The 13,287-nt window shown below is 44.8% G+C and overlaps 2 protein-coding genes across 5 annotated transcripts in view; one reads left to right on the forward strand and one right to left on the reverse strand.

Moving 5' to 3' along the window:
• Positions 1–9,821, forward strand: part of FBXO32 (F-box protein 32) — a 29,374-nt gene extending 19,553 nt beyond the window's left edge. Inside the window, exons 5-9 of one of the 2 annotated variants that reach the window (XM_029222560.1) lie at positions 875–968; positions 1,805–1,989; positions 7,623–7,805; positions 8,748–8,891; positions 9,316–9,821. In XM_029222560.1, the coding sequence (XP_029078393.1) occupies positions 875–968; positions 1,805–1,989; positions 7,623–7,805; positions 8,748–8,891; positions 9,316–9,405 (696 nt within the window). In that variant the 3' untranslated portion in view covers positions 9,406–9,821. The remainder of the gene's footprint in view (positions 1–874; positions 969–1,804; positions 1,990–7,622; positions 7,806–8,747; positions 8,892–9,315) is intronic. The other variant, XM_029222561.1, reaches the window with a different exon arrangement.
• The window catches only part of WDYHV1 (WDYHV motif containing 1), a 227,869-nt gene that overhangs the window by 155,548 nt on the left and 59,034 nt on the right, over positions 1–13,287 (reverse strand). Inside the window, exon 6 of one of the 3 annotated variants that reach the window (XM_029222566.1) lies at positions 10,006–10,256. The exons of the other annotated variants lie outside the window; for them this stretch is intronic. Within the exon in view, the coding sequence (XP_029078399.1) occupies positions 10,177–10,256 (80 nt within the window). The 3' untranslated portion in view covers positions 10,006–10,176. Of the gene's footprint in view, positions 1–10,005; positions 10,257–13,287 lie in introns of those variants that run through there. 3 annotated transcript variants of the gene reach the window in all.

A 13,287-nucleotide genomic window follows, 5' to 3' on the forward strand; every position in this document is an offset into this window, starting at 1 on the left:
GGGACATACTCCTTCAGTAAACCGACCAACCTTTATTTTCTACCTACTTTATGCCAGTCACTGTGCTAAGAGCTTTATGTGCATTCCCTCCTTTAACGCTGTCACCAATCTTGGAGACTCGAAGTATTACAAGTAGAGATGAAGAAACTGGGGCACCAAGAAATTCAGGAATTTACCCAGAGTCACAGAGCTAATAAGTGGTCAAAGCAAAACTTGCACATAAGTCTAAGAGCTACAAGTTTCCTAGCCTTTGAGTAGAAATATGAGTATACGCTGTACATCCCTGAATGTCTCTTTCTTCCTGTTATTGGCTTCTTTCTACAGAAAGTTAAGCGCAGTGAAAGATTCTAATTTAACAGACATTTTTATTGAATGCTACATAAGCAGGAGATATCTGGATAGGAATTGCCACTTCCTTGAAAAGTGCCCATCGTTGCTGAACTTGAGCTTTCAGGTGCCTTGAGAGCAGTCCCAGCCAGTGGGGAGAAGTTCAAGAAGGGGTAAAAGAATTCCCGCTGGGAGTGATTATGTACAACTCCAACATCACAGGTCACAGGAGGTTTTGTTCCCTTTGGAGAACCTCAGCTTCACTTGCTGAAGTAGGACAAGTAGAATGAATTAGCCCTGGCTGAAGCCAACCTCTTTATATTTAAAAGAAAAAAAGCAATTAAATATTCAGCCTGATGCCTAGGTTTTGAATTACCCCCATTTGTCTTTTACTCAGAGCATCTGCTTTTTATTGCATTGTGGCCCTGCCTGCCATTTATCTCTCCCCGTCAGTCTGTATCTACGTGTCATGTGACTCAAAAGTGAAGATTAGAGGAGAAAAATATCTCTGTAGTCTAAGCCTGGCAACTTCTATTTTTATCCACAGCTGTTGGAACTGATAGCAAAGTCACAGCTCACATCCCTGAGTGGCATTGCCCAAAAGAACTTCATGAACATTTTGGAAAAAGTGGTACTGAAAGGTGAGCTCTCTCTCTCACTCTCTCGCCCCTTTTTATAGGCCTGGGGCCGGACAGATGGATTTTCCAATGCAGTGGACATGTCACTGGATTTAAGGGAATGTAAGCAGATGGAAATGAATGACTCCAGATGCATTTCAGGGGTGCTGGATTCCAGTTTAGAAAGGAGGGCCATTCATGCTCATGACAAAGGGTGAGACCATCACCCTCCTGTCCTTGTGTTGGGATCATCCATTTGTCCTGCTCTAAGCCTCTCAAGCTTCTTGGTGTAGGCAACGTTGGCTACTGAACCTCTAGATTCCAAATTCCTAGAAAATTGAGCTGTGTACAAGGCAGAATAGATCCATAGACTCTCTGAGCTAGAAAGAACTTTACGTCTCTGGCTCAACTGACTCATTGTGTATATGGGAGAAAGAGTGATTTATCCATAATCACACAAAGAGTCAGCCAGACTGGATGAGAATCCAAGCTCCTGACCCCCAGACCTGTGCTTCTGCCACTGATCATCTAAAAGAGACATCACTCCTGGGCAAAAGAAGCTGCTTTCAGATCAGGTGAGCTATTGGTGCTGGTAGGACAATGAAAAGAGAAAGAGTCTTTGTAGAAAACGGGGAGAAGAGAACAAAGAGGGACCTAGATAATGGAAACTCTACCCAATAACCTCGAGTGCAGAAGCTTGGCCAAGTGTAGAATAAACACCAGTGAGAAAGAAAACCATATCCCCAGTGGGTGTACCCAGGTAACACGAGCAGAGGAGAGAAGAAGAAAGAACCACTTGTGAACTATGGAGTGTTCTAGTCTCATAAACGTTAACTACTTTTTTTTCTTCCCCACTCAAGTCCTGGAAGACCAACAAAACATCAGACTAATAAGGGAACTACTCCAGACCCTCTACACGTCCTTATGTACACTGGTCCAAAGAGTCGGCAAGTCTGTGCTGGTCGGGAACATTAACATGTGGGTGTATCGAATGGAGACAATTCTACACTGGCAACAGCAGCTGAACAACATCCAAATCACCAGGGTAAGCTGGAGCACCCCAGCCTCCTCCCAGCAGGAACGGCTGCAGTTGGTTCCTCTGCTGGGATGCTGGGCAGCCTCGCCAGGACTTTAAATCCTCTCTGGTGATGGAAAAGTCTGGACAGTTCTGACTGGATGCTTTCCATTGGGTGCTGAGGGTGGGCTGGGGGACCTTCCGATAAAGGGGGTGTGGGGAGAAGAACCTGGCAGCGCGGGATCAGAGTATGTGAACGACGACAGCCAATGGAAACGCGCTGGGAAAGCTAGAAACTTGACCTTGGGGCCGATGTAGGCTACTTCACTGAAATCTCTAGTGGGATCTGGAGATCTCTGCCCATTTCCTCTTAAAGTACGAGTTTGTTTATGGCGTTAGGATGCTGCCTTGTATACAACAGCGTTGTGATGGCAGTGGCTTGGAGAACTGGCACCAGCCTTTTAAAACTCTAGTTCCAATTATTAGTAGTTATGATAAAGGAAGGCTTTGAGTAAAGGCTGTAAACATACAGGTAGGAAAAGACATGAGCACCTCCAGCCTCGGGTCTCACTGCCCGCCTCCTTGTGACCACTGATCTCCCCAAATAGGGGAGATCCCCCAAACACGCTGCCCACAAGGCCCTCACTCTGCCCGGGCCTCTGCTTGACCACATGGACATACTGAATAGCTTCGAGTAAAGGCTGTAAACATACAGGTAGGAAAAGACATGAGCAATTCTCACTCAAGGCAAACAAACCAAAAAAAAACCACATGTCACCAGCTAAACCTCCTACCAGTAGTTTCTTTCGGCTTTTAAAACATAAGTTGGCCCCCAGCTCTTGGCCTCTTAAGAGTGAGCAAGAGGACTAAGGCACAGAAAAAATGTGAGAAAGACGCTGGTGTAATCGCTCAAGGCTCCCTAATGGACACACACACTTAGGCGGCTCACGTAGCACTTGGCTGTCTTATCTAATCACTGACCATGGCTGTTTTAAGTGGTTCCGGGACCCAGGCTGATAAAGTTTGGGTCTGCCCCGTCTCTCGAGAAAGAAACATGAAAAAACTTCTTTGACCTCTTTTAAATATTTCACTCTATGAAGTTTGCAAAATGCAGTGTCCTTGACTTTACTGTTAATAGCCTCTCTGTGCCTTAGTTGTTTTTTTCCTTAACTCTGAAACAGCAAATAATTGGAAGTCTCAGAGTTCTGTGACTTCCTTAGAGTCACTTAGGCTACAGTACACACACACACACACACACACCCCAGTGATACTCAACCAGCGATATAAATGAGCAAGTCCCATTAGTCCCAAGGGCATCTTCCCTCCAGCAACTTGGAACACCCATTTAGATGGTCACACTTGCCCAGAACTTGCCTCTGTTCTCTCTGTCCACCTCACAGGAGCCCCCCACTTGGCCACATCTGCCCACATACCTTGCACTTCCATGGGCTTACTTCCCCAAAGCCCCCCTCTATTGATCTACAAACTCTCTTGGGAGGTACCCATTGTAGTTGCTATAACTCTTCATGGAGTGAGGGTAAAGGGGGATCAGAGAAGCCCAGTGACTCTCCCCAAGTGACACAGCAATCAGGGCCAGAGCTGAGGCCAGAACCCTGGGCTTCTTATTCTTAAAACGGCAAAGCTTTTAACATCAGTGGTTTCCAAACCTTTTTTCAATCTAGCTTTCTTCCAACTATTTATTCAATGATCCAGCCTTTTGCAAACCTTTTAAATCTAATGAAATCCTATGCAGGACAGATCAAACGCTGAAGTTCATCTCACCCTCCCCTCTGCTCACGGCACCCCAGTCAGGCCTAGCTATTCTCTGCACACTCTAAGCTTGGTCCTGCCTCGGGGTTTTTAAGCCACCTCCCTCCCTGGCCATCCAATCTACTGAAGCCACTATCATCTTACCTTCTTCAGAGCCGCTATTATGATCTGAAATCATCTCATATGTATATTCACTCTCCTGTCTCCTGCACTGGCTTATAAACTCCACAAAGAAAGGACATCACCATCTTGTTCCCTGCTCTCTTCCTTGTCCCTGGACCAGAGCAGATGGCAGTCAATAAGTTTTAGTTGAATAAATAATTGATTGAAGGGGACGCTCCTCCCACCACCTACCTTAGAACTTGTTCAATGTGCAGAGGAATACAGTTGGAAAATATTGCCCTGCATTTACAGTTGAGCATGAAGATTGACCAACTGCAGGATCTGGGACTAGTGATTCGAACTCTCTGTGCCTCAATTTCCTCATTTGGAAAACGGAGGCAGTCGTGCCTATCTCAATGCCCTGGTGTGAGATTTAATCAGGTAATATATAGAAAGCACTCAGAACAGTGCCTGACACATAGTAAGTATTGTAAATGCGTCAGCTGTTATTATTATGAAGGGCTCACTCTGTGGCAGACACTCTTCTAAGTCCTCTAATGTATTCAGTAACTCATCTAGTGACTAATTGTAAGTAGGAGTCATCATAATAGCTAATATTTACTGGCCACTGTGCTCAGTACTTCCAGGCATTGTCTCATGAGAAAAATCACACTGAGTGGTTAAGAACGATCTGGCTGGGCCCTCCCCACCAATAAGATGTGGGTTGAACCCAGGCCTGTCTGCAGAGGCTATACTTTTACCCATGACACTCTACTCCCTCATGCCCTCCTTCCCAGCCCTCCTTGGCTCTGAGCTACAATATTTTGAGAGCCGTGCTGGAAGGAAAGATTGGGAGAGAGAGAAGGAACTTAATTACTTCAGTCTGGACTGTATTTTAAAACTTACTTTTTAACAGTTTGGACCAAAGAGAAGTATGTTATTACGTGAAAATGTTAAGGTGACATTTACAGTAATTGCTTTCTATTTGCCAAAGTTCTATCAGTATTTTCCCAGCAGATAATCTTGTTTTCCTTCAAAATTTCCTATCTAATTCTATGGAGCCAATTTTTATTGGCAAAAATAACTTATATAATAAAGAATGAAGGGGGAAAAAAACTAAGAGAACTGGCTTGTAGGGGAAAAAAAGCAAATAGAATCATAGAGTCCTGTGAACAAGGCAGAGAGAGTCTGGAAGCATGGGGGGGTGGGCAGGATGAATATAAAAAGATTTTCAGCAAAACACTTGATAGGGGGAGCACGACTAACTTCTTTTTCTTTTATATGTTTATATTCAAATAGAAGAAGGCATGCAAGCAGTTAATCATTTACCAGGAGTAAGGACTCAGCATGGGGTCTGGGCAAGGATTTTGGAAAAGTTCAGGTTTGAAAATCTGAGAGTGAATTCTGCCAAGTGGACTTTAATAGGAGTTCATGTAACAATTGGCCTGGGAGTTTTAACCAAAAAAGTAGATGCTTTGAAGTGCTGGAAACAAAAAGAAAATCTCACGGCAGTTTTATTGGCTCGTACAATCAGCAGCGCATGATAAATGACAAATAGGTCCAGGACCTTCTGCAGCCCGGCGAAGTCCTGAGGTTTGCAAACAATTGAAAGTTCAGCCCAGCAGCCTGAACGATATAAATTGTCAAGTCACAGACACTGCTCACGAATTAGGAGGCTGAAGCTACTCCAAGTCTGAGATTGCTGGAGCTGGAAAGGATCTTCAGAGACTTCTACTAAGCCAGTTCATTTTGGACACAGGGAAACTGAGACCCAGATTTCCCAAGGGCACTTGGGATCCGGATCTGCTGCTCGTCCAACCCGTGTCCCTCCCATGCCACCTCCCATTCTTCTCCATCGTCCAACTTCCCAAGCCGCCCTGCCACTGCCCACCTTCCCTCTGCAAGCCTGTCCTGCTCTGCAGAGACGCAGGAGGGAATTGCTGAGACTGTGTGTCCCCCTGGAATCCTGTGTGTTCCAGCCTTGATGTGCCTCGTACAGAGTTTAGTTCCCTAAAATTTCGAGGAGGGAACTCAGTACTCATTCCCAGGATATTTTCCCCTCAGCTAAGGAAGGGTTTCTTCATCCTGTTTTGTTTTTTTTTGTTTTTTTGTGTGACCTCCAGAGGTGATAGAACACTGAGCTAAAAATGTCAGTAGTTCAAATTCAAGAGCTCACCCAGGACTAGCATGGGAAGGACAAAGAACCATGGTCTCGAGCGATTTGAGCTGACTTCTTATCCAGATGGCAGCAGCCAGTTGCTGTTCAAGAAATAGCAACAAATACTACTGAGGACCTTCTGTACAGATTGTTCCCATAGCACTTGGCGCTTACATCCTTGATGGCATTTAACCTTTGTTCTCTAATGACTTGCCTATATTTCTGGGTCTCTCGCCCATTGCAGCAGCTCCGGTGCCAGGCATTAATAGGTACTCAGGAGAGGGGTTTTGTGCTGGGCTAGTCTGCAAGGGATACAAGCTTAGACCTTGCCTTCGAGGATCTGGGTCTGGGTGGAACAACATGAGCTCATCAGAATTTAAACATTAAAGGGCTTAAATATAAATTCAAGGATATGTAGAAGCAACTTCTGCAGAAGCTCATGATTAACTGCCAGTATGTTCTCCACAGACCAATAGTTATCAAAATGTCCCGTACAGCCCTAGGTTTGAATAGAGACGCCTCAATGGATGATGGATCTTAGGCTGAAAGGTTCTCGACCAGCCATTCCCAAAGCGTGCGTACACATGTGCACACACACACACACACACACACACACACACCCCAGTATAGAGTCTTTCTGTTGTTGCTGTTTGTACCTATTGAATTATTTGACTTTTATCATTCCACAAATATTTATTGAGTGCCTACTATATGCTAGCACACTTCTAGACTCTTCTAGACATAGCAACGAAAAATCACAAAAATTTCTGCCTCCGTGGAGCTTAGATCCTAGCAGGAGTGTTCCATTCAAGCTTCCTTCTGCAGATGGGTTACGTGACATGACAATAAGGAAGTTGTTGCAAAAGGCACCTGAAAGAGATCCTAGGAATTCTAGGAAGATGCAGTGGCTAAGGCCTGAGGGAGTCACCAAAGCAGAAAAGGCCTTTCAGAGGAAGCGAGTTTGAACTGGATGTGAAGAAGAGTCACATGTGGACAAGCGGAGGCCCGGGCAGAGTGAGGGCCTTGTGGGCAGCGTGTTTGGGGGCCGGTGAGAAAACCTACTTGGGGAGATCAGTGGTCACAAGGAGGCGGGCAGTGAGACCCAAGGCTGGAGGTGCTCTGTCCAGGGTAGTGAGTCCTTTGGGAAGGTAGCGAATATTGTAATTGAGTGAAGCACAGGAATCCAACGTGCGCTATTAGGGGAATCTTTCAGAGAAAAAGTGTAAATAGATGAAGGGGATTCAGACCTCCAGGTATAAAATAAATGAGCCATTGGGGCTGTAATATACAATATAAAGAATACGGTCAATAAAACTGTAATCACTTTATATGGGGACACATGGTGACTAGACTTATCGTGGTGATCATTTCATAATGCACGCAAAAAGAAAAAGCCTTGTGCAACTTAGGAAAATCCCTCTGGCACCATCTGCTGGAGCCGCTCCAGGCTGTTCTTTGCGGGTCTCGGTCACGGGTCCTGTGTCTGTACTTAGAGTAGAGAGAACTGCTGCTCTGATCTCTGATCAATAAACCACCTTGAGGCTGGAGGATGAGGGGACAGCTGCATCCTTGGTGTCACCTGGTGCATAGCTACTCTCTGCCCTGCAACTTAACATAACCCTTCTCCCCACAGCCTGCCTTCAAAGGCCTCACCTTCACTGACCTGCCTTTGTGCTTACAACTGAACATTATGCAAAGGCTGAGCGACGGGCGAGACCTGGTCAGCCTGGGCCAGGCAGCCCCTGACCTGCATGTGCTCAGCGAGGACCGGCTCTTATGGAAGAAGCTCTGCCAGTACCACTTCTCCGAGCGGCAGGTCAGTGCAGCCCAGTGGCCGTTCTTCCTTCTCTTCCTCTCTGCCCGCCCCCCTCAAGCTGCCTTGGCATCCTTCTCAAACCCACTCTCCAGGGCTCCCTGGTTTGACTAGAAAACAGTTCAGGGAGTTTCTAAATAATATCTGTGAGATTTTGTTTATGTGTTTCAATAGGAAAAAACAAAAAAAACTTATATTCTTAACCTAGTCCCATGTTACAACTTGCTCCAAAAAAAATTCATAAATTGGCACCAGTCCTTCTTTTCTCTAACAAAATAACTTACATTTTTATGAGATTTTACAGCTAAAGGACTTTTACTGATGTTATTTCATTTTGTGTTAATGACCCAGGGAAGGGTAGATATCATTATGCCCACTTCAAACAGATGGAGAGACTAAGGCCACAAGTGGCTAAGTGACATATCCAAATTAGTGGAGCGCTCTCTAGGTGAGGAAACTGGCCTTGAATTTGAATTTGGGCCTTCTGACACCAGCTCTAGGCCTCTTTCCCCTCCGCACACTGCCTCAGATTGTTTTTCCAACTTCTTTACATAGAAGTGTGAGCTCAGCAAGTGCTGTTCACGAAACCACTAATATTTCGATATAAAATAGAGCCATTGTGCCAAGCAGTCACTGCATCTCCCTGGAAATAATCACTCAAGTCTACAGCAAAGAAAAGATTGAAGTGGTTTATTGAGATCACCTAAACTTTCAAGACCATCCAAATGCAATTTAGTACAGGTCGCCAGTCAGGCGTCATCGGCCACCTGTTTCTTTTAAAGACTGGTTAAAAGCTATTGTTTCCTTCACTAGGTAGAGCTCAGAAGCAACTTCTTTATATCTTTGCTACTTTTTCCCTAGCTGTTGCCAGGGTATAGATGAAAAAGGTGGAAAGGAGGCAGGAGCAGAACTTTTCAGAACTACTTTTATTTGTTTGATATTTAGATCCGCAAGCGATTAATTTTGTCAGATAAAGGACAGCTGGATTGGAAGAAGATGTATTTTAAACTTGTGCGCTGTTACCCACGGAAAGAGCAGTATGGAGACACCCTTCAGCTTTGCAGACACTGCCATATTCTTTCCTGGAAGGTATATGTCTTGGAGGTCGTTGCCACACATCCCGAGCCCAGCCCCTAAGAGCCAATGGCACTAGCACTGTGTCGCCAAATGCTTTCCTGCTCTTCACTGTTGTAGCCCCCAGCTGAAGGTGAAGGTAAAACTGATTCAGCCCCTGGGGAGAGAAACTTTCAAAGACCTTCGTTTCCTTCACCCCCCTGTGTTTATTTTTTTCTGCAAGCCCCCCCCAAACTCCCCCATCGCTCTGTGCACGCGTGTGTGTGCGCGCGCGTGCGCGCACACACACACACGCGCGCAGCTCTTTAGTTTTTCCATAACACAGGGCATTCTTGACAGAGGAATGTTGTTTTGAGGTTGGGCAATGCCTTACTTAGGGTGCTACAAGCCAATGAGATGCTGCCGAGAATGCCCACCTAACCACGATGTTCCTTTCTAGGGCACCGATCACCCGTGCACAGCCAATAACCCAGAGAGCTGCTCCGTTTCACTTTCACCCCAGGACTTTATCAACTTGTTCAAGTTCTGAATCCCAGCACATGACAACACTTCAGAAGGGTCCCCCTGCTCACTGGATGGTTGGAAATACAGAGTTTGGACGCTTCATTTGTAAATAGTGTACATTTTTAGACACTGGCTCAAAACTTCTGCGATAAGCCATTGAGAGGACGTTGGAGGGGAGAGATGCAGTTGCTGGCTGGGAATTTAAGCATATGGACTTCTCATTAGAATTGGTATGGAAAAGCAGAAATACTGTAAATAAACTATTTTTCCTAATGATTTGCCAGCAAGACTATGAGGCAGGAATTCTGTTTCATCGGTGAAAATGGAATTCTCTTGACGTTCACTGAGACTCCTTTATAGTTCCCTAGAGATGTGGGAGAAAGGGGCAAAACTCAAATACAAGATAGAATGCTCTTTGTTTACAATGTGAAAAATGTGTTGGAAAAAAAAAAAGAAGAAAAACTACATATGAGAAATCCCTGGGCTTTGGGTTTTGATCTGGAGTTTGTTTTGAAAAGGCAAAGGAAGCACCACTCATCTTAAACCCGCATGGGTATAGGGCCTTATCTTCTGAAGATACCACACAATAGTCTACCTCGGAAAGCTACAATACTCGCTCGGACAAAGCGCGTGGTCCAGTAGGCAGTCTCTGTTTTTCTTGTTTCTTCATCATATAAAAAGTGATTTAAAACAGGAAGAGATGTTGGAGGCAATCCTCATCATGCTTCAGGCTTCCTTTTTAGACGAATGGGACACTCTTCGGGGTTGCCTCTTTTCTAGAACAACCCCAAAGCATCTATGCCTTTTTTCCTTCCATGTTGTAGCTCATTCGGGACATCATCATAAGGCCAATTAAAAACAGTTCAAGAGGAAATCCTGCCACAGAAAAGATGGAATTAGTCACCCAATAGCTGTGAAGACTTTCTTATTCCTGTTTAACTTCTTGGCTTGTCTGGGCTTCCTGGGGTATCTTCACGGATAAGCCTACCCCTGGGGACTGTTTGGAGCCAGAGTACTGATAAAGGCTTGTAAAACAGGTTTTTACATATTAGCTGCTGTTCCTCTTGGTGGGTGATAGTTGAGGAGTTTTCTTTACATGCAACACCAAAATTTAGTCAACCTGAGGTAGGGCTTCTTGTAAGGATGATAAAGTAAAGCCTGGCATTCCAGCCAGATAGGGAGCAGAGGTACCATGAGTTCATCCTTAACTTGCTCCAAACCCCAGGGGAAATTGCTAGGCCAATACCAGCAGGTAACTATGTGGGAGAAGGAAATCTCAGGACTTAAGGAGTCAATATTCCTGGGAGGGAATGGGGGATGTTTTTGTTTTTTACTTTTTATAGAACTTTGCTTTTCTACAACAATGTACATATTTCTGCAATTGTATTTGCTTTCTTTTTTTTTTTTTAGTAAGTAAAGTGGCCACCCAGCATGACCTTGGCACATAAGTGAAGCAGAAATAGGAACTTGGTTCACATTTACATTGAGGAGCAGTGTATTCCTAGGGGTTGAATTTGGGGTGACCTGAAATGGGGAGAGATGGTTAAGAATGTACAGAGACAAGCCAAGGGACCAACTAGTGATGTAGGACCCCTTCACGCCCTTCCCTCAAAGCACAACCCAAGTACCAGCATCCGGAAGGGAACTCGACCACTAGCTGATGTTCCTCACTTTGCAAGGTCTGTGCCTATACCAGGATTTCTTAATATCTTTTTTCATCACCACCCCCCTGAACAAGAAAAAAGTAAATTGTTTATTTCAACTCTGAGCAAAAGTAAATACTAAAGAATAAGATCTTGTTGGGTAAGGTTGAGCTTTGGAGGGCCACAAACTACTGTAACACCTCTTCGCCCCCCGAGTCAAGGTCACACTGAGAATGCAGGGTCCAGACCATGGAATAAAAAGCTCTGTCTTCCATAATTCAGGCAGGTTCTCGCAAAGGTCTCCGCTTCCTTAAAGATGTGAGTGGAGCTGGGGCTGTCGTTGCTGTGAGGGCTCTGGAACTGTTGACTCTGGCATTTTTTGACGTTCATGGCCTTCCACATCTTCCCCCCAACTCATGACCTCCACCCCTCCATGCTGAAGGAGCAGGCGGAGACTCCTCGGCACCTTCAGGTTTGCAGTCCCAGAAATGTTGCCCGCTTTGGCTGTCAGCACGAAACTGGCGAACCAGTGTCACTTGGACTGTCCGTGGTGCTCATGACCGCATAGCGTGCCCCAGGCAGCAGGAGCATCTGTGCAGAACGACCCTACCACAAGGGATAGGCTTAACGGTTTTCTGAAATGTCTACCCAGATGGTGACTCGGGGCTCTCCCCATCTCCTCTGGCATAATTGGAGGTGGTGTGTGACAGAGTCAAGGAAAATTTTTAAGGAAAAGAAGAAACCAACATTTGTGGTTCCCTTTCATTGGAAGAGGAGAATGAGGAAGGAAATGGCAGGTGGAGAGGGAGAGGGGAAGGAATAGAAGTGGCATGTCTTTGATGCTGTGGTTTGTGGGACGGCAGTGGGGAAAAAGAGCACAGCAGGTGTGAGCACCTGTGTTGGTGCCACTGGGTGGCTGTGAAGCATGGCCAGAGCCTCACGTATAAGTAAAGCGAGTTAAAAAGAAAATGCGTGTTCCCTGGGCACTAATTGTCTATAGAATTTCTATTGGCAAACCCTCCCAGGACAAAGTGACCTAAAAAACAAAAACAAAGAATCTCTGTCTCAGAACCGCTGTTCTAAAAGCCAGAAGGGACATGACAATGGAAAGTGCTGGAAGAGACAGAATGCTCTACTGTCTTTGCTGTACCTACCTACCCCCACCCCAACTCTGTAAAGGAGAATTTAAAATTGATGTCAAATATGAAAGTAATCTGGACTTGCAGAGAAGGAAAGAGTTTTTGTCCAGGACAGTGGAAGCTGAGCCACAGGGGTGTTATGCTTTGGTTCAACACACAGGTTTCCGAGCAACGATCCTAGAGTCTTGAGAAGAAGGCACAGCATTTGAGGAAAGGAGAATATGCGAAGCTTAGGAGGGCTCAACTTATAACAAGATCCAGACATTTTAAACTAGATAGTGTTATTACTCAATGCTGTTACTTTTAGTGGATGGACCAGTCACGTGGGAGGATTGTAGCAGAAACTACAATGTGAAAACATCCCCAGTTTTGAGATCAAAAGGGTCAGCTGTAAGATGACCTATGTTTAGTGATGATCCATTTTATATTGAAGTGGCTCAGAGGAGATATTGATATTTTAGATGGGCTGCAAAACTGTCAAGGCAAGAACAGGCTTTACTTGGCAATGGTGAAGGAAGGTAATGAGTGTGTATTGCCTTATTGCCACAGTTCTCTCTTCATAAACTGTTTGGGAGCTTGCAATTAACAGAGGCTCCTTGTTTCCGTTGTTTTTATACGGGACAAGAGAAAGAGCTTGGAATTTCATTTGCCTAAGCAAGTGGTGTGATTTACAAGAAGTTCAGTCATTTCAAAAGTATATCATTCTTAGTGTTCAATACAATGTTTATCATAAAATAGGCACCTGAGTTTATATATTCCTGCCAGGCTGAAGGGCAATTATGTCTTGCTATGCAAACACGCTATTTTACGTGTGAATTTTTTTAACTGTAATAATTTTATGTGTGAATTTTTTTTTAAACTAAACTCTATCATCATTTTCTATGTTGACATCTGTTGTTTTTCCTGTTTTTTTGTTTTAATCTGTTTCCAACTCTCCGAGTCTGTGAACCATCCTCTGACTGGATGCTGGCCTAAAATCCTATTAGTGTTTAAACAGACCTCAGAAACACCCTCAACCTCTAGGCAATCGCAGAGATGGGGCTCTTTGATATATCTCTGGCCCCTGACGTCTTCAACAAACAAGATCGTAATTCCTTTAAACTCAATGTTTTCTGTAGATGCTTT

Source organism: Monodon monoceros, unplaced genomic scaffold, assembly GCF_005190385.1.
Source record: "Monodon monoceros isolate NGI ecotype Baffin Bay Population unplaced genomic scaffold, NGI_Narwhal_1 Super_Scaffold_14, whole genome shotgun sequence".
NCBI lineage: Eukaryota > Metazoa > Chordata > Mammalia > Artiodactyla > Monodontidae > Monodon > Monodon monoceros.